This window comes from Acartia tonsa, chromosome 11, assembly GCF_053477335.1.
Source record: "Acartia tonsa isolate MP-2025a chromosome 11, ASM5347733v1, whole genome shotgun sequence".
Lineage (NCBI taxonomy): Eukaryota > Metazoa > Arthropoda > Copepoda > Calanoida > Acartiidae > Acartia > Acartia tonsa.
Genome location: NC_137270.1, coordinates 12,242,258 through 12,266,381, shown reverse-complemented (window position 1 = coordinate 12,266,381; position 24,124 = coordinate 12,242,258). Strand labels below are relative to the sequence as shown.

The following is a 24,124-nucleotide window of genomic DNA, read 5'->3' as shown; positions in this document are numbered from 1 at the left end:
GTAATGTGGATGGTAGTTTTATTTTGTTCGTTTCTTTATTACTGTAGTTCAGGTTAGGTTAAAAAAGGTACTGTATAACTCCACAGGGTTAGGGCAAACCAGGTAAATCCAAGAGGGGTTAGGCAAACCACCGTGGTCAGGTATAAATAATAAACCAACCTTTAATTATTATTAATTTTATTTTAAAACTAAGAGTGCGTTTTAGTACTCGATAGGCATTTTTCACAATACAATACAATCTTGTTTTAGCTCTATTATAATATAGGGATACATTCTTCAAAGTTCAGAGTCCCAAAAGTCTGGGTGAGATTTATGTAATAACTTTGCTACCAATGAAAATCTTACAATAACATTATTTGGTGGTTTGTTGATGTACCAAGATTCATCATTTTCTACATAAACAGCACTCTCATGCTCAATTATACCTGCAAAAATCATTATGATAAAGTGGAAGCGCTGGAAAGTATCATGTGTGACGTCATAAAAATACATATAAAAAGGAGGGATGAGAGGAGAAGTGGGAAAGAAAAATTCCTAAAAAAGAGATGGATTTAAACGTATTTTTATAACACTTTCCAGCGCTTTGATAAAGTGTACTTCATGGGCTAAGAACAGTTTTAGTTGTGTCATATGGCTTGGATTATTCACTCACCCATCAAATATACGCTTATTTTTGGGTAGGAGTTGGGTTCGAATATTAGCCCAATACCGTGTCATAACTAAAGAGGTTAAAAATGTTCCTACTAATTCGCGACATAAATAGTTAGAGAATGACTCAGCCAAAAAAAACCCGCTCAATTCATCACCATAAAAAGTTAGGACTTCAAGACAAAAATAGTGAAATCAAAGGGCTAGTCGTCTGTAGGACATTTAAATGTTCAAAGGTAAACCAAAATAAGCGTATAAATCCTCTCCTTTATGGTATATTTTCTTAAATGATAAGGGTTCCAGGACAAACGCAGTAGTCCCAAACGTCGGAGTAGACAAACGCAGGAATATTATTTAATTTAGACATGTCTGGTATTTTTAAATCCTTACTTTAATATTCTTATATTATATCATTCTTTTAATTTGAAAACTTAAAACTAATTAGTTAGGTATTATGATGATATAACTAACATTAGTATCATAATGTAATCCATTTTTATGATACAATTAAAAATTTAAAGTACCAATAATTTCTCTGGCAATTCTTCCAAGAAAAGTGACAGGTTCCAGGCTAGAGTTTTGTTTCCATCTCAGCCTAGCGGTTTCTTTCTCAACTAAATTAATTTAATTTTAAGAAATATCAGTTTTGAGCAGAATAGACGCGCTTTATATTTCTGACTTATGATCAACGTTACTTATTATATGAGTAAGGATGACAACATCCAAAAGTAGCAAGCCAAAATAAATCATAGTTGGACAAACTGACAAAGCTATTTATACAGTGTGTTTTTTATGAGAACTTTTTTAAAAGCAATTTTACCCCACTTATAGTTAACTATAAGTGTGGAAAAATTGCTTTCAAAAAAGTTCTCATAAAAAACACACTGTAGAAAAGAGGTTTTGAGGTTACATAATAAAAAAAATAAGCAGTTAATCATCAGAAAAGAGAATTATTTTCGTTCCTTATGATAACAGACAGACAAACGGACAAATTGAAATAGTATTATCTATAATACAAAGTAGCTTAATGTCTGTCTTTCCGTCCCTTAAGATCTTGGTAACCACTGAACCAATCTTATTCTACTCTTAAGGGATTATATCTACTGGTCCTGTTGTGGTTTTAGTCTATCCCCCCCCCCCCCCCCCAATTTTTTTTCTTTTAAGAATTTTTACGAATTTTGTGAATTTGCTTTTTTTCGCGAAAATTTGCGATTCATTCGCATTTTTTTCTGTAATAGAAGATGTAATTATACCTATTGGGGTAAAGCCCCTGGAGGCTAGGGGCGAAGCCAAACAAAAATATCTACAAGAACAATCATGAACAATAAGCGCGTAGGATAAACATGTCCTTACCAGCTTCAGAATATAGTGCAACCATTTCCTCCTGCCAAATATTCATTGTTGGAATACCAATGTAGTCCTGAAATTTATCAAAATGTACATTCTTAATCTATGATATTTAGTAGTTTTTCTGTATAAAAAAATGATCCTATCAAATTTGGATTTTCTTTTATGCAGCAGAAGTAAAACTTCAAAAATATACACGCAGCTTCTATTTATAATGAACGAAAGTGTGCATGGTATATTTGACAGCTAGAAGAAACAGTCTTGTACTTCAAGAAAAGCTAAGAAAGGAAAGGTTTTAAGATAGCGAGTTAAACGAGATTTCACAAAACTTTTAATAAATCTTGACTGCAGTGTCCAAACGTTTCTATCAATAATTTAATGCAAAAATGGGGTATGATTGATTATCATTGGGGCTTAACATCAATTAATTGTCTATTATCTTACTCCTTAAATCCCCGACTAAAATATTTGAGAAAAAAAGACATAATTCTTCACCTGTATGTACTCAAAAGACTGTTTAAAAGTAGCCAAATCTAAAATAGTTACAAATGACGAATAAAATTTAGCAACAATAATAAAAATTTTAGATAATCTTTTATCATATTTAAAACAAAAATGAACACAGTAATAGTGTCTGACTGATTATGACGTAACAAAAAAAATTAGCCAATGAGAGGCCGTTATTGACCAATGGTAAAATTTATAGTGGCCTCTCATTGGCTAATTTTTTTTGTTACGTCATAATCAGTCAGACACTATTACTGTGTTCAACAAAAATGTATCAACTTCAGTGTGAAGAAAAATACGAAAACTGACAGATTAATACTCTCGGAGCCAACAAAACTGGTTTTAATCTAATAATTTTTCATTTCGATATCCGCGGAAAGCTGTCTATAATATGAAGCGATATTTAAATTTTATTACAAGTGTGTTTAATATACTATTTACCCTTTCTTGCTTTAGTTATCTTTTCTTTCAAATCAGCAGCTCTAAAATTGAAAATGTTTTCAATAGCAATTGATATAAAACTGAATTTGTAATAACGACAAAAGAAGTAGAGTTCATATAACTTTTGTTATTGTTTATGAAATTTTAATGGACAATACAATAACTTTAAGGATATACCTATCCTTGGTTTTAGGGTTAAAAGTAAAAACAGAATCCAATAGGAGCTTCACTCTTCTTATTAACTCGATTCTCATACCCTTAAAAAAGGTAGATATTTAGATAGATATTAAAATTGATGGATAAAAATTTGTAGGGGAACAAAGTGTCTAAAAAATCAGCCATGTGACGTCATACAAATGAAGAAGTTGAGAGAAAAGTGGGAAAGAAACCACTTGAAAAAGTGAAGGAGAATCCCTCATTATCATGACGGCACATGGCTGATTTTTGAGACACTTTGTCTCCCTACGTAAGATTGGATATGAAAATAGTTTTATTTTAAAGTTAGTATGTTTTTCAACCTATTTTTAAAAAAATATACTATTCTAAGACATGAAGATATATTTCGATTTTAGCAATCATTTTCAATTCATTTTGTCTCTTGTAGAAGTGAATCAAGCAATATTAGCTTGGTCGTTTTATGAAAATAACTAAAAAGTTTATTAGATATATTATTCAATAAATATGTATATGGTTGAAAGATACATAGATATAATTATAAATTTAAAAAATGATGCAAGAATGTATTGTAAAATCTATGAATCTAACTTTTAATTCTGAATGCAAAAAGTATATATTAAGATTATAAGTTAATGGGAGATTTAATGAAAATAAGACCAACTAAAATGGCGTTGCTACAAATGATTCAAAAGGTCTAACCCTACAAAAGGTCTAATCGTACAAATGTTCTAATGTTACAAAAGCATTAATTTACAAAAGGTCTAACTCATACAACAGACCTAATCCTACAAAAGGTCTAATTAAATCTTTTGTAAATTAGACCTTATGTAATTAGACCTTGTGTAGCAAATCCACTAAAATGTGTCTTTACAGTCAGATTCAGAATAATATTTTAGCTATATCAATCATATAATTTTAAGGATTTGTTGACAATACCTCTTGAAGAAGCTTTTTAGGATCAATTTCCACGACTCCAAGTAAAGTTTTTCCAAGGGCCAGAATTCCTCTACTTAGAACGGATACCTAAATTTAAAGATAAACAAGGATGACAACATCCATAAGTAAGGAAGCACAAATAAAATCTTGAAACTGATAATCAGACAAAGTGAGTTACAGAGCAGATGTTTAGTTGTCATAACAAAACAAAGAAAGAGAGAGAATATGCAAAAACTCAAAGAAAATTACGACACCTTACGTTTACGTCTTTTGAAGCATGACCGACGATGCTGTGAGTATTGGTGCAAAAAATATGACGTAACAAAAAAAATTAGCCAATGAGAGTCCACTATAAATTTTACCATTGGTCAATAACGGCCTCTCATTGGCTAATTTTTTTTTGTTACGTCATATTTTTTGCACCAATACTCACAGCATCATGACCGACAGACAGACTGACAAAACAATGCAATGTATAGACTTGATGCGTACACGTCATAGGAATATTTTAGCTACCTTTCTTCAAAAGCAGCCGAGAAAATTACGTTTCTCCCATAACGTTACAGGCTGACGTACAGGCAAATAAAATTATAGAGTACCTTCGCTACTAATAAAGATTTATGTAATATTACTATTCATCGGTCTAGCTTTACTGACTTGTTTAGCAATGTTTACTGAGGGTTTTTAAGGTTTAAGAAATTGAATGATACCCTCCCAAAATTAACCCTTCTGTAGATCAAAAATATTAGTGGAAAAGTTTGTTCCTGGCAATGAAGATTTAATGCAACGAATGAGAGAATTTACATACAGAATTTTATTTACATAATGTATCATATTTATCGATTCTATCATAAATTGTAATACGCTATACAAACAGACCAACTGAATAAAGCCGAAGTCGACCGACAGTGAGACAAAGCTTATATATAGAGCAACTTTTCTACAATAATGTTTATTAATACAAAATTGTAACCTGATGGGTAAGACTAGCAATCTCGAATCTTTGATCAAGTTGAGACAGAGCTCGGAAATTATCCTATTAACAACATTATTAATAAACATAAAACAGAATTATAAACAAAGTAGCAGATGCGCTTCTAGCATCTAGGGGCTCTAGATTCGAAGGAGTATATATGTCCTAAAACCCTCCTAAGTCTTAATTTTTAAAACAAAATAACCTAAATACATCCCAGGACCTATGTGAAACTTCCTTAAAATGAAGAATTCAATCGTTTCAGTGGTTATGAAATCTTGAACTACAGACAAAAACTCTCACTACTGTTTATAATAGAACTAGCGGCTACGCCCCTAGAGGCCTCTAATGGCACTTTAAATGTTTTTGTTTGATAAAGTCACTACGATAATTTTTTACTTTCGATACCTCTTTATTTGACGTTAAAGTCTCCCATAAATTTTTAAAAATTTCGATTTTTTTGTCATTTCTCTTGGGAGGGTGGTGGTACCCTCCCCCAAAATAGTTATAAACCTTCCCGGGACCCATGAGAATCTACCCTGTTAAGGAGAACCCGATCGGTTCAGCGGTTAGCGAGATCCTTCGGTACAGACAGACACACAGACACACAAACAAACATCCTGTTACTTTAGTATAAGGATATATAAGATATAATTATATACCCCTGAATTGTTATCCCTACCTTTTCAAGTCTAGTTGGTAGTTCAATCATGTTACTTTTGGTGGCCAGAATTCTATCCAACAGATTGAACATTGTATCTGGTATTACTTGCAGAATATTCCTAAATTACTTTTATATTGAAAACAGTAATAGTTATTTATCAAATCGTATTATAGACAGATTTCCTTGGATAGAAAATAATAAGAATACAAGATACAAGTCCATTTTTGTTAATTTATTTAAATGGGCGATTTTAATTGGGAGGGATTTATCCAGAAATAATTATTAATCTTTTCAGGACTAATGAGAAGCTATATTGTAAAGGAGAAACATATCGGATTAAGTTGTTCAGACATAGACATCTTATGTTTTCTAAATCTAAAAAAAATCGCAAAGAAACAAAATTATGCATAAAATTAATTGTTTTGATAAAAAAATCTTTAAGTACAATATATTTTGCTACTTAACACCTTATGCAAATTTACATTTCAATAAACTATTTAATACAATTATTCAATTGAACTATTTATATATACAGTTTGATAACAACAATGCATTTGATAATTTTTTTTTTTGAAGATACAGTCTGTTACTTTTTTATTTATTCCATCATAACATGACATATATTTGGCCAAAAGTCTGTCAAAAATGCAATGCTTACAAAACAGACCCTTTTCGACCTTAAATACTGAAACAGTTTCTTTACATGCCCAAGAAATCAGTTTTGAAATATCTTTCTACTTCATGGAAAATTAATGAAAATACTAAAAAATATATAAATTTGGGTGTAACTTTTTACATGTATCAAGACCATAAAATTAATAGAAAAATCTCCTTTTTGTGTTTTTCTCTCATTTTTAATTTTGTTTCTGTTAGATAAACTTATTCTTTAATAGGATTTATGCATTGATTGTTATATAAAATAATTTTAAGTAGATATTGTGATATTTCAAAGAGAGATATTTAAGAAAATAAAGAATTCGACTGCTATCACTTTAGAGGACAGCTGCCAACCTCCAATTTTTTGGATGTACTTAAATGCTTGTTAGAGATAATAATTGATTGGAGACAGCTACAAAAACAAAAAATGGACTAAAATTCAACATATAAGTTGTCATAATGATCATGTACTTCGGTACCATCTTGGTCATCATCACCACCAGTCAGAGTATCTTTAAGATCATTAACCCTAAAATTGAGATTCAGAATACCATTTTTTTACCATATCAAAAACATTTGTAAACTTTTAGGGCTATCTTTGATCTCTAACAAGTATTTAAGTACATCCTGAAGACTGGAGGTTGGCAGCTGTCCTCTAAAGTGATGGTATACCTCTATCAAATATTTACTTGATTCTGACCTAATAAAAACTAGTAGGGTAAATGAATAATAATGAGATACTTCAATCAAATATTTACTTGATTCTGACATTATAAAAACTAGTAGGGTAGATGAATAGTAATGAGATACCTCTATCAAATATTTACTTGATTCTAACCTTATAAAAACTAGTAGGGTAGATGAATAATAATGAGATACATCAATCAAATCTTCACTGTTACATTCTCCTAATCGCAGCATGGCCCCTGAAGAAAGAATATAGTTTTTAAAAGTCATCTCCTTGTTTTAATCTTTGATGTTTAAACTAATCTTTTTTTTCAGATTTCATTTAATTTCCCTTAACTCATTTTTTATTGACTTTGACTTCCAGTTTTATTTTGTCTATTTTGATCTTCCTTTTTCTTCCTCTATAAAACCTTAAACTTCAACTAGAATACAAATGCTGTTGTTATACTTATAAATATAATCGTTCTAAGTTGATTTACCTTCCATAGCATTTGATTGTTTGATGAATATTGCCTTAATTTGAGATACAACAACAGGATTCTTCTTGATCTAAATTTATAAAATCCAGGACAAATTACCAGGATTTTGTCATTATGATTGTAAGTGAAATATTTCTTCTATTACACTATTTTTCCACTTCTTGTCCATTTCCCTTTGGCTAGGTATCATAACCTGGCTTATCCCGAGTCATCCAGATTTTTGAGAATTTCTGAAAGTTAATGCCAATGCCATGGTTGTTAAACAAATCCTTGCAAAGAAGTAAATGACCTTTAAAGGCCCAATTACATTTTGTTTTTAGCAATTACTTTCTGTGTTTTTTTTTTAAATGAAAAAAATATTTTGAAAAACTAACTGTAAAAATCAAACAATTTCTAATTGCATAAGATAATTAATGACTGTTAGAGATGGAAAAATATTTTCTCTTGTATGTCTCTGTCAAGATCACCTGTTTTTGCATAAGAGAAGAAAACTGCTTTATCAGCTGCCATCCATAACTAGTTAAAGAAAATTTTTATAGCAGGGACGTCCAAGGGGCAAAATGATGAGTTTGAAAGATCTAAGAGGGGTAAAACGAGGGGCTTCGAAGGTTGAGGGGGGTAAATACCCCATTACCCCTAGACATCTATGTTTGATAGCATTACTTGAATACTGTTACACAATTTACAAAGTTTTTACATTTTTCATCTTTTTATACTTAATGACGTACTTGGGGATTTTCCATGATCAAGAAAGCGGTAAATCAATTAATTTTCATAACAAACTAAATCTATAAATTGTAATAATTTTATAAAATAATGATAATTTAACAATTATAAATTACCTAAAGTCACTCAGCATCTGGACCTTTACTAAAAAAAGATAAAATACCGTTTTTAAATAATACGAAACTAAGTATATTAATTTTAATTTAAATTTCATTATGGTACAATTACCTAAAGATTGATCTTTGGCAGATACTAATTGGATCATCTGAAGCAAATTTTTCTCTACATCTCCAAGATATTGCACGACCTAGACAAATGTAAGTCTTAGCAACTAAATCAAATAAAATTTGTCAAAGGACTAAGAGAAAAGTTTTGGTGTCAGCAATTCAGCTTTAAACTGCGAACCAAAAAATTAGGCAAATCTAATTTTCAGAATAGCAGCTTTATTATTCATTACTATTCATTTAGGTTTTAGGTATCAATGTTCAATTTTTTAAAGTTAAAGTTACAGATGCAAGAAGTAAGGAACAGAGGTGATTTCTTTAAAAAAAATTGCCTCACTAAAATCAGTTTGCCTCACTAAAATTTTAGTAAAACAAACTGATTTTAGTGAGGCAAAAGTTTTTTTTTAAGAATTCATCTCAGGTTGTATATCCAATTAGATATCAATTATTAGGTAACAAAGCATAACTCACTAAGCAGACATTTAGGTATATTTTAGATATAATTTCAAGTTTATTATCTTACTTGAAGATTAGAAGCAATCTGGTTAAAGTTCTGGGCCTCATGTAGAGCTTCAGTTATTCTGACAGCCTACCAAGTTACCAACCAATATATTAAAGAAGCAATGTTGCCCTTAAATTAAAGTCAGTAAGTCTGTATGCTGTCTTAAAGTAAAAGTATGAGTAAGGTACAAAATGACAAAGCTTTTGATTTTTAATTACTTTAAAAATTAGGAGATTAATATTGTTTATTTTAAAATTTTGCTTCTTTGAGCCTCTTTATTGTCTGCCATTTTTTGTTTCTAGAATATTTGTTCATATATATGTATATACTTCTTCTATATGGACTAAATAAATATTTGTCAGACCACAGTCCATGTCTCTCATGCTCACTTTCCTTTTTCTTTCCACTTTTCTAAGCCTTCAGTGATATTCTTTCAAAGGGGTTGAAGTTTTAAATATATTAGTTCCTGTCTGGCAGAAAGTTCTCCATCTTCCAATTGCAAGCCTTTGATTTGTTCACCTAAAATCATTTTTCATTTATATAGTCAGCTTTTTAGATTTCGCTAATCTAAGAAAAATCATTTAAAGCAAACATTTTACATGTTATTTAATACAATTGATACAATATGATATGAAAAGAGTTCATTTTAGGGCAGTGATGTATCAGGATTGAGTCTACTTAACATAAACGTAAAAATATTCAACTTCTAATGCGATTTTGAACTTTGCATAAATGCTTTGTATTAGAACTTCCTTCACAAAAGAAAAAGATAAAACCATTTATGTATATTTATACTTCTTTGAGTGAGCCACTTTTGTAGCTTCTTGTTGGGTTGGATTTTACTCAACTTCTGTTCACCACCAAATACTGAAGCAAGTTCTTCTAATCTGTAAAAGATAAAAGAGTCATAGTATAGGTTTAATTTGTTTACTACAAGAAAAAGAAAATTAGGTGCAAAAAATTTTAGTATGAGAATGTAATACAATCATTGAAAGTTAAAGATTTATTAGCACTAGGTTTCAGGATTGTATTCCTATTTTGAAACTTATAACCATTGTGTGAGTATTACTCAACATAGCACATATTTTTGATATAATATAAAGGCAAATCATCTGGTTATTGAAACATGAAATCATCAGTAATACTTTGCTAGACACAGACCATTTAACTATAGAATTTAAAGTTCAGACTTTTACATTAAATTTGATTTGAAGTAATTCAAGTGATCAACAAGTTTAATTAAGGTTCACCTTATGCTTGAATCTTCTTTGAGTTCCTGCCAGGATTTAGCTCTCAACTCCATTACATCCTCCAACAAGGTCCTAAAAACAACTAAATTAGAAAAAGATTTCTTTTTGAATAGCAATAATAATTAGTAATTAAAAAATATATTATCAAGGCTTTAACCCAATTTATTATTATTTTATTAACTTTCTCATATTGGTATCTTAAGATATAATTATAAAAAGGGGAATCACAAAACGATTTTTAGGGACCCCTAAAAATAAGGGGTTCTTCAGCTTTACTTTGATAAAGGGAGTATAGACTAGCCCTAAATTTAGTAATGTCAAGCTTAAGTATGTTTATCAATTTGATTTAATTGACTTAGATTGGAGTCATCTTCACCCAATAGTAGTATATAGAAATCTTTGTAGAAAGAGACGTAAACAGACTTGTTTTTCACACATCTGACCTATACCTGTATGATACATATAGCTATACCTATACCAATACTCCTATAGTATGACAAAATATGTAGGAAAATACTTGAACTTGGCACTTCCTGATAAACTAGAAGCAATAAGGTATACCTGACATGCTGTTCAAGTTGTGCAGTTTTTAGAAGAAGATCAAACAAGTTATGTACAGTAACTCTACTCTCTTTCACACAAATCTCATTCAGTTGTCTTAAAATAAATATGATTTTTATATTTCATAGGTTTTCTAGTGTAATTTAATTTCTATTGGTTCAAGTGTTAGCAAACTATTGATATGGTATCAAATGCTCCATAGTCAGATAAGTAATATCATAGGTAAAAAGTTAGAGATTTAAAAGTTAGGGGATTTAAAGTATTTGATATGCTAACATTTTTGAGGGCAAGATATTGCAAGCAGTTAAAAGTACCATAAAATCAGCTGGTGGGTATAACTAACTATAAAAGTGTAAAATTATATACCTGGATTTCTTATGAAGCATAGCAGAGGCACTTGGTTGAGTGATATGTAGTAAACACCATCTTAGACAAACATTACTCTCTCTTATTACACTTATCAACTAAAACAACAAGGGACTTTAAAACAAAAATGTAATCAGTGTTTTTTTTTATTGATTGAGCATTATATTTCAAAAGACATGTCCTACACTTTTAAATTTTGGGTCACAAAAAAAACTTTAGAAACATAAAAAAGAAAGATTACTTGAGTAGATGATTGTAGGATTCCTTCAGTTGTAACAGCACCTTCTAAAAGCAATTCTTCAAGCCTAAAATTTACATTGTAAAACAGAATAGTATTTTGTCCTGATTTTTCCTTTGTCTAACCCTTGTGGGGGCACTAGCTCTGCGAAACTACTAACCTAACTAACCTAACATAACCCAACATAACCCAAAGCAATTATTCAAAGTAGAAAACGGAATTTCATAATTCAATACGGTTTTCATGCTGACAAAGCATAAGTCTTGATATGGTTTTAGGTAATGTTCTTACACTCCATCTTATTCTGAAGCAAATTCCTGAGGGGGAAGCTATATAGTCATTGTATTTCAAGCATTAAACACTAAGCTCAATTCACTGGTTAACCTTTTAACAATCCAAGTTAGTTTTTCTTGTAGGTGAGGTAATTAAGCAACCTATTCCAGTAAGTACCTTTCTGAAGCCATTAAAATTTATTTTTAAAACTTAGAGACCTTTATGACAGACTTTACCATTAGCATACATTGTAGATATAAACAAACCTTGGAATTAAGGATCTGACTGAGTTTCCCTGCAGAGCTGCCAAATTCTTGACATCCTGGCTTCCAGTTACATTTGCCAGGGCGGATTTAGCTGCCTATCAATTAAAGTTAAGGTAAGTGTATTGAAGCCTATGTATAAAAAGTTATAATTTATCAGAATCATATTCTGCTAACAAAGAGAATAATACCTTAAAATTTTCCCATGCTTCTGGCAGACAAACTGTTATGCCTGAAAAAAGTAATCTATAAATCTAAAATTACTCATAAAAATCCAGCTCAATTAATCTGACAAACAATATTACTTTCATAAATAGAACAATTCTGATTTGGAATTCTGTCTTGTCACCATATCAATTTTCATATAATCTTTGACAATGATCAATGACATCCAAGCTTTTTCATTGGAGGGGGGGGGGGGGGTAAAAATTCAAAATTACCTAAATAGATGGAGACAATCCAATTGTCAGGGAAGTATTTATCAACTATTTCTCTCATTGTCGCCGTTTCTTGTCTAAATACCAAATGTTTACAAAAATTTTTTTTATTAATTTTACCCTCTGTAAAAAGTTGTGTCTTCTTACATATGTTACTGCAAGACTTTTTTTTAACATATTAAAAATGTTTTTGATAAAGCTTGCAGCTTATTAATAATCAAAGCTAGTTGATAGTAGTTACTAATCCCAAAAATCTCAAAGACACATCATCTGCAGCTGAAATCTTAGCCGCTCATGGAAGGAGGAAGTTTAAGTTTCAGAATTGAGTGACTTTGAGGAGGTTGCAGTTATAACAACTTCAGCTGTTTTCACTCTGGACTGACTTAGCTGCATAGCTGTTGCAGCTTTAATGAATCCAAAGTTGTAAATAGAGCTGCTTGGCTTTTATTTCAACAGAATTACTGAGCCAAAATTTCTTAATTAATAATTTCATTACTCATTTCAAATTAAACTTACTTGAGAATAGAGGTATCAAAATAGAGGAGCACAACCAATATTCCAGCCTGTACTGAGAGAGCTGTACTTCTCTCCTATAAATTATTTGTGGTATAAAACAGAGGTATGAAAAAAGAGGAGTTTAACAAATATTTCTGTTTTCCATCATAACTCTAAATATGATTTATTTCTTCTGCATAAAAATTCGTTCTGTTTTGCTAAATTCGTTTAGTATATATACTATTATATTTTAAATCATAATAAATCCTTCTAGTTTTGCTTCATTATCTGTGGATAAATGAAAAGAAACCTATACACATAATAAAAAATATCAAATAATGAAAACCAACTATTCTGCGCTAAAAGTGGGCATAATTGTCCTTGTTAAGCCTACCTCTGGTTTTGGATAGTACTGGACCATGCTGTAAATATCTTCAGATCTCAGCATACCAACCAACTATAACAATATAACTATAACAGACCATATATGATTATATATCTGCCTTTGGTGGTCTTTTAGAAGGATATATCAAAAGTTAAGAAATTTGGATCAAAGCAATCATTGAACAGCAAATAAGGCAATTTTACATTAAGATAGTGGACTTTAAAAGCTTTGTTCAAATAAGGGGGCACCTTTTTCGGCATTAAAAATATAAAAAAAATTTTGACTGAGGAGGAATTATTTTTCTAGTTTAGGATAATTAAGCAAAATTTTCTAAAATAGATAAAGCCTTCCCAGGACGGACCCATAAGGATTTTTGATAATCGTTTCAGCAGTTAGAGAAATATTTCGAAACAAAAAGGAAAAAACATTTTCTATGAGTACTAGTAAAGTTCTTTTCCTTTCAAACCTTTCTGGGACCTTTAAAAAGCTACATTTTTATAACAAGAACAATAACAGTTCATCGGTTAACGAGATCCTTCAGTACATATACAGTGTGTTTTTTTTTATGAGAACTTTTTTGAAAGCAATTTTACCCCACTTATAGTTATCAGAATTTAATCATTAATGGCTTATTTTCTTTGTTTTTTAAGGCAATTAATAGAACAACAAAAATATATTTCAGTTTTCATTTAAAAAGTACACTAAAATCTAAATTTCAAAACTTAGGTGTCAACATATAAAAATGGTTTTAGCGCATTTTTCTTTAAAAAATGGATTTTCTGTAGTCGACTTTGGGGGGCCAGTACTGGTTGAGATATGACCTTCAAACTTTGATATGTTCTAGTACATGTCCCTAATAGTATCTTTATACATTTTTAGCTCTATATCTCAACTTTGAAGTGTTTAGCAGCCATTCTTGCAAAAGGTTGAAAAATGCGCTAAAACCATTTTTAGATGTTGACACCTAAGTTTTGAATTTTAGATTTTACTGTACTTTTTAAATAAAAACTGAAATATTTTTTTGTTGTTCTATTAATTGCCTTAAAAAACGAAGAAAATAAGCCATTAATCATTAATTTCTGATAACTATAAGTGGGGTAAAATTGCTTTCAAAAAGTTCTCATAAAAAAAAACACACTGTATAATGTAACTTTTATACAAGAATAAAAATGAAGAAATTAAAAATGATATTTATTTACCTGTTTTACCAGGGGTTTAGAGATAGATACTCTGGCAAACAAATTTTCCGGATAATTAGCCAATCTCTTCTGGCCTGGCTGATACCCAGTAGATCTAAAAAGGTTTAGGTCAGTGGAAGATTAATAACAAGGATACAAATGTCTGAAGAAAGTACAGTTAAAATGGTAAATTATATACCGCTAAAAATACTCCTACGTTATTATTATTTATTTTTATTGGAGGGGAGAGGTGAGAGCCTAACATTTTTTCACTTTTACTCCCCATCCCCCTTACACGTTTTTGATCCATAGTTTACCTTAGAAGCTGACAGACAGCATCAATGCTGGAATTCGAACTTGTTTCTCCACAATAACGATAATAGGATACTAAGATCCTCTCACTAAAAGGATAGAAAACAATATATTTAAACCATATATTTTCCAAAATTGTTTTTTTTTCTCACAGCTAAGTGTTCTGTAATGCTTAGATCCCCCGCCCAATCTATATGTCTGTAGCTGTAAAGCTTTATTTTAATTGAATATTTTGTTGTATTTTGATAAAATTGAGTGATCTTTTAGCAAAGTTACGCCATGTAAGAACATATTTTTAGAATTTTAGATCCTTCAAATTTAGCCCATTATCTAAAATAATGTACAAAATGTAAACAGCTTGTAATGAAGCTAAGCCATTTTAAAAATCTTTATATACCGGATGACTCCTGGTAGGTAGATATCAACAGCTAGAAGCATTACTCCCACCAAATAAATTCCTAAAAGTAAAAAAAAACATTGACAAATATGGGAAAGCTCGATTAAGTTTTCTGAACATTATCAAGTCTATGCTATTCCAGTTTATTAAATTTCTATGCATTGGTACACCAGTTTTAATTTAATTAAATGGTTGGCTGTTTGTCTGTAATTGTTTTCTGTTAGCAGTCTTTAAAGTTAAATAAAAGTCATTGTATTTATTATTATCATATTTTATTATATAATCTAATTGGTGTTTGAAATTCCTAACCCCAAATACAATCATCCTTTTGTCGAGTAGTCCTAGCTTTGCAACTGTTTATTTGCAAAGATATTCCTTTGAGTGTCACACACCTGAGATGGTAGCGGTTGGTACTGTTTTAATATCTGGCATGTAAAAACGTTTTGAAAAACAACTGAAAAACTTTACCACACGACCGGCCCTTAAGAGTAAAACTTATTTATATTTCAAATATAATGGAAAAAATGTTAGAACTTTATTATCATTTTATATTCTAAATTTCTTGAACTCTTTTTCCCTAAAAAAATGTTACCTTCAGCTAAAAGCTGTTTGCCATTTGAAGATTCCAACAAAACATCTGAAAAGTGTTTTTTTTAATTATGATTTTATAATTAAAATTAAATTTATAGAAAATCACGCAACCTTTTATTATTATCACCAAAATTAAATTCAGTTGAAATAATAGAATTAGATATTCAAGGCAATTTCAAAGAATAGGACGTAGTCATAGTAGAATATATGGCTCAATACCAGCTGAGTATCCACGTGGATATTCAGCTACTATTGGGGTCGTTTTTGGATACTCAGCTACCATTGGGAAAATGTGTGGATATTCAACTACCATAGGGGGGAAACAGTTTTTAAACAATTATTTTGGTTAGCTTTTTTGTTAATTTATAGATGTTAGAATTGTCCTATCGATTTAATACAAAAGGTACTATTTAGGAAGCGTAGCAACTCTATAATAGAAATTCCGTAGGTCAATTTTAAACATGTTGCTTTTTAACCTTTTTAACAATTTTTTTTTCATATAATGTAATAAATGAAAGCAAAGTTTTTCTACACTTCTAGGAAATAACAAATCAAATTGATTATTGTATGCCCAACTACGCTTTTAATGATTTTTTCATCTTTGTTTTAAAGTTCACGGTGCAATAAGTGGGTGGAGATTTTTCGGCTTCTTTGTACAACTTAAATTCAAGACAAAAATATACGATGATTTATTTATATCTAAATGGTATTTATTATTTATAAGTTCAAGGATATATAATTTATGGAATACTGATTCTTATTACGATAAGGTACAATGTTAAAAGCGAAGCATCTCAATAATCCTTATCATAGTATACCCTTAAACAGTAGCATATACTTAAGCAAATTTGCAACAAATTTACTATAATTACAATAATTTTATATAGACTTATGCATTCTTATCCTGTTAATGTTAGTTTGTCCTTTCATTTCAGAGCTTCGCTTTTATGGTTTTTCAATATTTGGTTCCTAAATCTGTATTAAAGTTAAATGATAGTTTTGAATTGCTTGCATTAATGTGCTTTATTGCCATGGGAATCAGCATTATGAAAGAATATAATGAAAATACCAATAGGAAACTATTGTGGATATTCAACTACCATAGGGGAAAAGTGTGGATATTCAACTACTCATGGGAAATATGTGTGGATACTCAGCTACGTTTGGGGAATTTGTGGATACTCAGCTGGTATTGAGCCGAATATATTTATATAAGATATGCAGATAAACATAGTTATATATATAGTTATATAGTGGCTGCGCTACTACAAGATTACTTGCCTATGTTCTGCTGAATATATTTCCCTTCCTCTAAATCAGAAGTGAATTGGCAGATGTCTAAATATTTTTATATATTTTCTTTGTATTTTGAGTTCTTCATTTTAGGGAAGCATCACACGTATTTTTTGACTCTTTGATCTTTTACTTTAAAAACCCATCTTTTTACAAAATTTTATAATGTTAGGATTTTTTTATCATACTTACAGACATTTAAGTTTTACTTATAAAACAATTTTGTGCTAAATTTTAGAAGTATAGGATTGTTGTATCATAAAAAGTAAATATTTTTTTTCCTGAAGCATAGCGTTCAATACTTTCAAAACATCCATAAAACCTAAACAATGATGATCACTTTAAATATTATAAATAGATATAGAAAAGCCTAAAGGTAAGACAGGTATGAATTCTTTGTATGAATTTTTATACACCTGAACTACAAACAAAAGTTTACTCGAAACTTAGAGAATCATACATGGAACCTGAAATCCAACCTTTTATCTATAATACAAAGTAGGACGATGTCTGTCTGTCTGTCTGTCTGTCCGTCTGTCTGTCCGTCTGAAGCTTAAGATCTCAGTAACCACTGAACCGATTGGGTTCTACTCTTCAGGGAATATACCTACTGGTCCTGTGATGGTTTTAAGCTATTTTCTTGGGGAGTGGAACACCCCCAACCCCCCAAAAAATGAAAAATACCCTCCCCCAAAAGAAAAAAAAAATTTTTTTTTTACTTTTTCTTTTAAATCTAAAGTACGAAAAATTAGGTTGATCAAACCTCTTGGGGCAAAGCCCCTAGAGGCTAGGGGCGAAGCCGCTAGTAATTTATAAGATATTAAAGGTATTTTGGTTATATTAAATGCTTTGTTTACGTCGAAAAATACATTTGCTCTCCACCTGGATGACCCTGCCAGGTTTGCTGGCGACCTAGGCCCGTCAAGATGATGATTTAAAACAAAAGAAAAAAATTGTCACGTGTGTCAAACTAATAAATAAGTTATGGTCCTCAATATTTAAAGAAAATAACAAGGATGACAACATCCATAAGTAGCGAAGCACAAAAAATTGTGGATGGGAATACGTAGAAGTAGATTTAAAGTGTATTTATTAAAATCAAGAATAGATTTCTTGGAGAAAATAAACACGAAACCTTGTTTTATTTTGTATGATGAAGACGGTTAAAGTAAATTAAAAACTAGATGCACATAACGATGGGAAACAATATTTTGAAACTGTTTTAAAATTGGACCAAAAATACCAAATATATGGGCAAATATGTCAAACATATAAAAATAGCCAAAAACCTGCTAAAAGACAGTCTGAATGTCATTGTTGTTTTCTTCAAACGACAGGAAATTTAATTTTGATATCTTTAACTGAAAAAATTTCGAAAATCGGACTATAAACACCAAAGATATGGGGAAAAATGTGAAAAATATAAAAATAGTAAAAAACCTGCAAAAAGGCAGTCTGACCGTCATTGTTGTTTTCTTCAAATGACGGGAAATTTAATTTTGATATCTTTAACTGAAAAAATTTTGAAAATCGGACCATAAATACCAAAGATATGGGGAAAATTTGGAAAATATAAAAAATAGCCTAAAACCTGCTAAAAAGCAGTCCGACCGCAATTGATGTTTTATAGTTAATTGTGCTCCTTATTGATGGGAATGTTGTCAAAAAATTTCAGCTCTCTATCTTTTATAGGAGCCGAGAAAATCACGTTTCCCCCAATTCATTAATTACGGACGGACAGACGGACGGTCGGATAGACGGACGGACAGACGGACGGACATTGTGAATTATAGAGTAGCTTCGCTACTAATAAAAAAGGTCGGGGGGGGGGGGGGATTGTTAAATATAAAAAATTACCTTGATAAGACTGGAAGAAATTCCTCTTTCAATCTTCGGTCATAGTCTTGAAGTCTTTCATTTCTAGAAATATTGTAAATAAATAGATAACTGCCGATTAAAAGAAAAAGGTTTATTTAGCTTTTTTTAACTTGAATATTAAACTACAATTATTGTGTAAAATGAAAGAAATAATTCTTTAATGATATCTAAAGCTTTTAACATATTTTACGATTCTATTATAAGATTTTATTTGTTGTTCGTGATATTTTTAGGTGATTATCTTATATCTTATTTTTCTCCCCCCCCCCTCATCCGTGTCATATATCTAATTATATTTTAATGTAACAGACAGAAATATATTCTTGAATTTTGGCTGTGTTTTTTAACAATAGTTTTTTTTTCAACACTAGTACCGAGTATTGTTCCATATGTATCATAAATAAAATTCACTTACCTATCAATAAGTGAATCAAAAGTTGCTTGATTTTTGAAGTAAGAAAAATCTTGAATTAGTTCTTTCTCTAATCCTTTAGGGTCTCTAATAATGTGGTTTTTAAAAAAAATTATACCTATAGTGTACTAAATAAATTATGTTATGTTTATTATTTCTACCAATCAATGAACTACTTAAGATCTCAGTAACTGTAAGATCCACAACTTCTTAGTATTAACGGAATGTAGTCATATGGGCAATTTCATAAACATATTTTCGACAGCAGTTATTTGCAAATATCGGAAGACGTGAATTTTTATAAAATAGCTTTAAATCATCCTGGGACCTTTGTAAATTCATCTGGATCAGTGGCTATCGAGATCTTAATGGGCAAACAGACAATCTTGTACTTTTACATAATAGTATAAACTATTACCTAAATGCTGATGGTATTTGCTCGCTAAAGAAATACATGCATCATACATACAAATTATTTGTTTTGGTTGTTGTGTGGTAATACGACACCCATACGGACAGGCCGAATACAGAGTTGCTTCGCTGTGACTTATGATAACAAACCCCCCGCACTAATCCTATTATATCACTATCCATCTCATGACCGCTGTTAACCCCGCACCCGGCGGTCAAACTAAGCCTGCCTAAATGTGGGGAGGGGACTTGAACATGCAACTATCACGAGTCCATCATGCACTTATATAATCGGGAGGCACTGCCTCCCCCTTTTACCACCGCTGCCCCCACAGCCTGTCTACCGTCGGGCGCTAAGCCCTAGCGCCCCACACCCCCTTCAAACCTAACTATTGTCATATTTTTGTTGTATATATATAGTAAACATAACTTGTAAATATTATTCAGTTTAAATATATAATTCTGTATGATTGAATCCTGCTTGTTTGTTTGGTAGAATACTTAAAGGCTAGGGCCCGTTGAATCCGAACTCGTTACCCCGTGGGCCGAGTACGCTCGGCTTACCAGAACTTGGTGTCAGCGTGTTTCAATCGAGCCTTACAGAAACTAGCCTATTCTACCTCTGATTGGACCCTTTGGCAAGTAAGGGGACAATCAGCCGCCAACTGACCCGTGAGACGGCCTTTTTAGGTCGAATTTCCATCATTTTGAACGCAATATGTGGGCCTCTGGCCTACGGCAAGCAGATTTAGCCTGCTAAAAGCGCCAGTTAAGACGCTTTTTCCGTGTCGTGTAGGAGTAGCGCTAGGTGCGCAGCCACGGCAACCGGATAATTTAGCTCAGACGGCTACAAAACTGAGTCTAAATTGGCAAGTGTAGCTGGGACAAGCCCCAGGACACCCAGGCCAAACCTACGAGACAGACAGCTGTGGGCTGGTCTCCCTAAGAAGGCAATGTGTGGCTGCGCAGCTTCAGCACACAAGTAAGCCCTACCACTGCGACGGATAGCAGATTTTGAGCCACAGGCACGGCAGGACGGGACATTCCCTGCCGCTGCCTCCCAGGATTCGAACCCGAGGCGCTGCAGGACGGGCCATTCCCTGCCGCCATTTGTCGGGATTCGAACCAGCGGCGCTGTAGGACGGGTCATTCCCTACCGCCGTCACCCCTCTGAACCTTGCAGGACGGACATTCCCTGCTGCCAGTGCTTCCAGAATCACACCTAGAGCTCCTAGTGATAACAACACATCATTGTGTATAAAATGTCAACCAAGTGATAAAAATAAATATAAAATTGTTGACCAAGTGATAATTAATAAGCTCTAGTGATTCGAAGCTACAGTCTAAGCCACCATGGTAAGCGATACCACCATAGCTGCGGTGCGGCCACCACCAAAGTTTCTGCCAACCCCAGCCGAACGAGAGGCCCCCTTGTCTCAAGGGCAGGACCTCCACTTCCCCTGCCATATCAGGGTGAGGTTTCCTACTCCTGACCCTGCCCAGCATGTACAGGTTGATGCCATGGTTGATTCTGGCAACCGTGTACCAGGGTCTGCTGTAATTTCTGAGCACCTCATGCACGCGATGGGCGTGCAACGCATGTTGATTCCGGACAACACCCAGATCCTGACTGCTAATGAGGAAGGCCAGCCCCTCCAGGTAATTGGAAAATTAAAAGAGTTATATATGGCAGTTTCACACACTCTTATACTCCATCTATACCACGTGACTGTGGTCCGGAATCTCTCCCACCCTCTGAACTTAGGAGGGTATTTTCTCAAGGAGTTCGGAACTAGGCTCTGTTTCGACATGCAACCACCTTGCTTGTGGGCGCGTGGGGAGTTTATCCCACTCCGTGGCGTCCCCATTGACCGGGAGACAGCCGAGAGAGAGCTAAGCTATGAGGGGCCTCTGCCAGGCCCCCTGCCTGAGCAGCCGCGTGTGGTTGAGAAAGGCACACACTGGGTGGACGCTGAGCTCAACGCACACAAGGGAGCTAACCTGCTAGCCATGGGGTTGCCCCCAGTGCCCAAGGTGCCAAGGGAGAGCCTGCCAACAACGTTTCCTGAGATTGCCAGCCCTCCAGAACCAATCTTCTCCTCCGACATTTTTATCAACGGCCAGCCGTGTCCACCTGGCCCCCTCTACCTGGGACCTCCAGCCAGTCCACCAGCCAAGCCCGAGTCCAGACCCGTCAAGTCGCAGTCTGATGTACCCGGAGCCACACTCAACTCTCAGGCCCCAGCCTCTCCCGGCGCCGTGCCCGTCAAGTCGCGGCCGGACGCCCACGGAGCCAAAGCTGGACCCAGCATTGTGGCCTCTCCCAGCGCCGAGCCCGTCAAATCGTGGCCGGACGCCCCCGGAGCCAAGCCTGGCTCCGACACGTCAGCCTCTCCAGAAGCCGAGCCCGTCAAGTCGCGGCCGGTGGGTCCCGGAGCCAAGGCTGACCCCTCACCAGCCACGTATAGGCTGAGCGCTGTCACTCCAACTGACGGTCAACCACCCCAGCTCCGCACAGCCAAGCGAGTGGTCCTGCCTGGCCGCGGGGTTATGGCAGTCCCTGTTGAGCTAGTAGGCCATCGCACCAAGGATGCCATTCAACTAGCTGCCCCAGAACAGAGGTTTGGGGAGGACCTTGTTATTCCAGAGGGCCTGTATGCCCACAGGCCTGGCTCTGCCACTGTGTTTAGAGTACTGGTGGTCAATGAGGGGGAGGTGCCCCTCTTGCTGGATGCTGGCCTCCCAGTGGCAGGGGAGCTGGTCAAACCTGACATTCTGGAGGTCTCTGATACGCCTCCCCCGCGTCCCCACTCGGTCCAAGAACCTGCTGAGCCCATAGACATGCAAGAGTTGTGGGAGGCCTTGGAGATGGAAGACAATGAGTTCCTACGCAAGGACCCCTTGCTCAAGAAGGAGGTCTGGACTACGTTGTCAGAATACAGGGACGTCTTCTCCAATTCTACCCCCGGCTGCACAGATGTGGTTGAATTGCAGCTGCGCCTCAAGCCAGGGACCCAGCCGATCCGCCAGAGATTTAGGGATCTGAACCCGCGGCAAGAGGCTGAACTGGAGAAACAACTGGACACTTGGCTGCAGGAAGGAGTCATAGAGCCGTCGGACTCCGCCTGGAGCAGCCCCCTGGTGCCCATCAAGAAGAAGGACGGGAGCACCCGCTGGGCCGTCGACTACAGGGCCCTCAACAAGTGTCTGGAGCTGGACAGCTACCCCCTGCCTAGGATCCAGCAATTGGTGGAACGAGCTGGCGGGCACCGTGTCTACAGTGCTCTAGACGCGGTGGCCGCATACTACACCATCCGTGTGTCTGAGGATAGCCGGCCCTGCACCGCCTTCACCACCCCCAGGGGCTTGTATCAATGGAAAAGGATGCCCTTTGGCCTGGCTACGGCACCGTCTGTCTATTCCAGGTTTATTGCAGGGGTCCTAAACCCACTAGGCACAGCCAACCTCCAGTCCTACCTTGACGACGTCCTGACCTTCCACCAGGATACCTGGGCCCACCTGGCCAGGCTCCGAGAGGTCTTGGAAGCCCACCGCAGGGGAGGGATCCGCCTCAAGCCAGCCAAGACCAAGTTGTTCCGGTCCAAGGTGGATTATCTGGGTCACACCCTCAGCCGGGAGGGGATAGCCATGCAAGAGGACTATATTGACCGCATCTTGGACTGGCCAGCCCCTAGCACCCCCAAGGATTTGCTGGCGTTGCTGGGCTTCTTTGGATACTACCGCCTGTTCATCCCAGAGTATGCAGACCTCACCTACGAGATGAATCGGCAGAAGACGGCCAAGGCCCTAACCTGGACGCCTGAGATGGAAGCCCAGCTGCTGCAACTCAAGGACAAGTTCCGACAGGCCCCCATCCGAGCGCCGCCCAGGTTTGATTTACCAGCAGTGTTCCAGCTCACCACAGATTTCAGCAGCCGCGCCATCTCTGCCATACTGAGTCAATGCCAGGAGGGCAAGGAGAGGCTGATTGCCGCCGTGGGACGCAAGACAACCGACCCTGAGACGCGCTACCCGTCCTGGAAGGGAGAGATGGCCGCCATTATCTATGGGATCCGAAAATTCCACGGCATCTTGTCCTACCGCAGCTTCCAGATCAACACTGATTCCTCTGCCCTGCTACAGATGAAATCACTGAACACATCCACAGGGATGGTGGCCCGCTGGCAGGAGGAGCTAGCGGCCTTAGACTTTACCGTCTGCCACAGGCCTGGCACCCAGAATACCAACGCCGACGCCCTCAGCCGCCGGGAAGATGCCAACATTCCAACGGCTAGCGCCGAAGAATTAGCAGAGCAGGCTGAGTATATCCACAACCTGGCCCAGCTAGGGGAGCCCGCAGCTAGCCGGCCTCCTGCCGCCCGACTGGATTCAGCTAGAGTGTTGGAAGCCCAGACA

The 24,124-nt window shown here is 35.1% G+C and overlaps 2 protein-coding genes across 5 annotated transcripts in view; both read right to left on the bottom strand.

The window, feature by feature from the left end:
• The window catches only part of LOC145331028 (leucine-rich repeat-containing protein 40-like), a 99,144-nt gene extending 95,574 nt beyond the window's left edge, over nt 1-3,570 (bottom strand). For 2 of the 4 annotated variants that reach the window (XM_080175627.1, XM_080175628.1), the window contains exon 1: nt 3,541-3,570. The gene's annotated coding sequence lies outside the window, so the exon portion shown is untranslated. The remainder of the gene's footprint in view (nt 1-3,540) is intronic. The other 2 variants (XM_080175626.1, XM_080175625.1) reach the window with 2 other exon arrangements.
• The window catches only part of Strump (WASH complex subunit strump), a 34,951-nt gene that overhangs the window by 7,008 nt on the left and 3,819 nt on the right, over nt 1-24,124 (bottom strand). The window contains exons 3-37 of the mRNA XM_080175622.1: nt 19,716-19,741; nt 19,301-19,384; nt 18,865-18,927; nt 17,291-17,329; nt 16,996-17,054; nt 15,716-15,760; nt 15,124-15,184; nt 14,732-14,815; nt 14,436-14,529; nt 13,246-13,308; nt 12,873-12,946; nt 12,360-12,433; nt 12,111-12,151; nt 11,923-12,017; nt 11,387-11,450; nt 11,146-11,243; nt 10,780-10,875; nt 10,219-10,290; nt 9,764-9,855; nt 9,437-9,487; nt 8,990-9,057; nt 8,471-8,549; nt 8,359-8,386; nt 7,984-8,032; nt 7,517-7,586; nt 7,189-7,276; nt 5,712-5,811; nt 5,030-5,092; nt 4,057-4,143; nt 3,121-3,200; nt 2,944-2,984; nt 2,491-2,528; nt 2,002-2,068; nt 1,173-1,262; nt 346-425 (exon numbers count right to left, since the gene is read on the bottom strand). Coding sequence (XP_080031748.1) covers nt 346-425; nt 1,173-1,262; nt 2,002-2,068; nt 2,491-2,528; nt 2,944-2,984; nt 3,121-3,200; nt 4,057-4,143; nt 5,030-5,092; nt 5,712-5,811; nt 7,189-7,276; nt 7,517-7,586; nt 7,984-8,032; nt 8,359-8,386; nt 8,471-8,549; nt 8,990-9,057; nt 9,437-9,487; nt 9,764-9,855; nt 10,219-10,290; nt 10,780-10,875; nt 11,146-11,243; nt 11,387-11,450; nt 11,923-12,017; nt 12,111-12,151; nt 12,360-12,433; nt 12,873-12,946; nt 13,246-13,308; nt 14,436-14,529; nt 14,732-14,815; nt 15,124-15,184; nt 15,716-15,760; nt 16,996-17,054; nt 17,291-17,329; nt 18,865-18,927; nt 19,301-19,384; nt 19,716-19,741 — 2,403 coding nt within the window. The remainder of the gene's footprint in view (nt 1-345; nt 426-1,172; nt 1,263-2,001; nt 2,069-2,490; nt 2,529-2,943; nt 2,985-3,120; nt 3,201-4,056; nt 4,144-5,029; nt 5,093-5,711; nt 5,812-7,188; nt 7,277-7,516; nt 7,587-7,983; nt 8,033-8,358; nt 8,387-8,470; nt 8,550-8,989; nt 9,058-9,436; nt 9,488-9,763; nt 9,856-10,218; nt 10,291-10,779; nt 10,876-11,145; nt 11,244-11,386; nt 11,451-11,922; nt 12,018-12,110; nt 12,152-12,359; nt 12,434-12,872; nt 12,947-13,245; nt 13,309-14,435; nt 14,530-14,731; nt 14,816-15,123; nt 15,185-15,715; nt 15,761-16,995; nt 17,055-17,290; nt 17,330-18,864; nt 18,928-19,300; nt 19,385-19,715; nt 19,742-24,124) is intronic.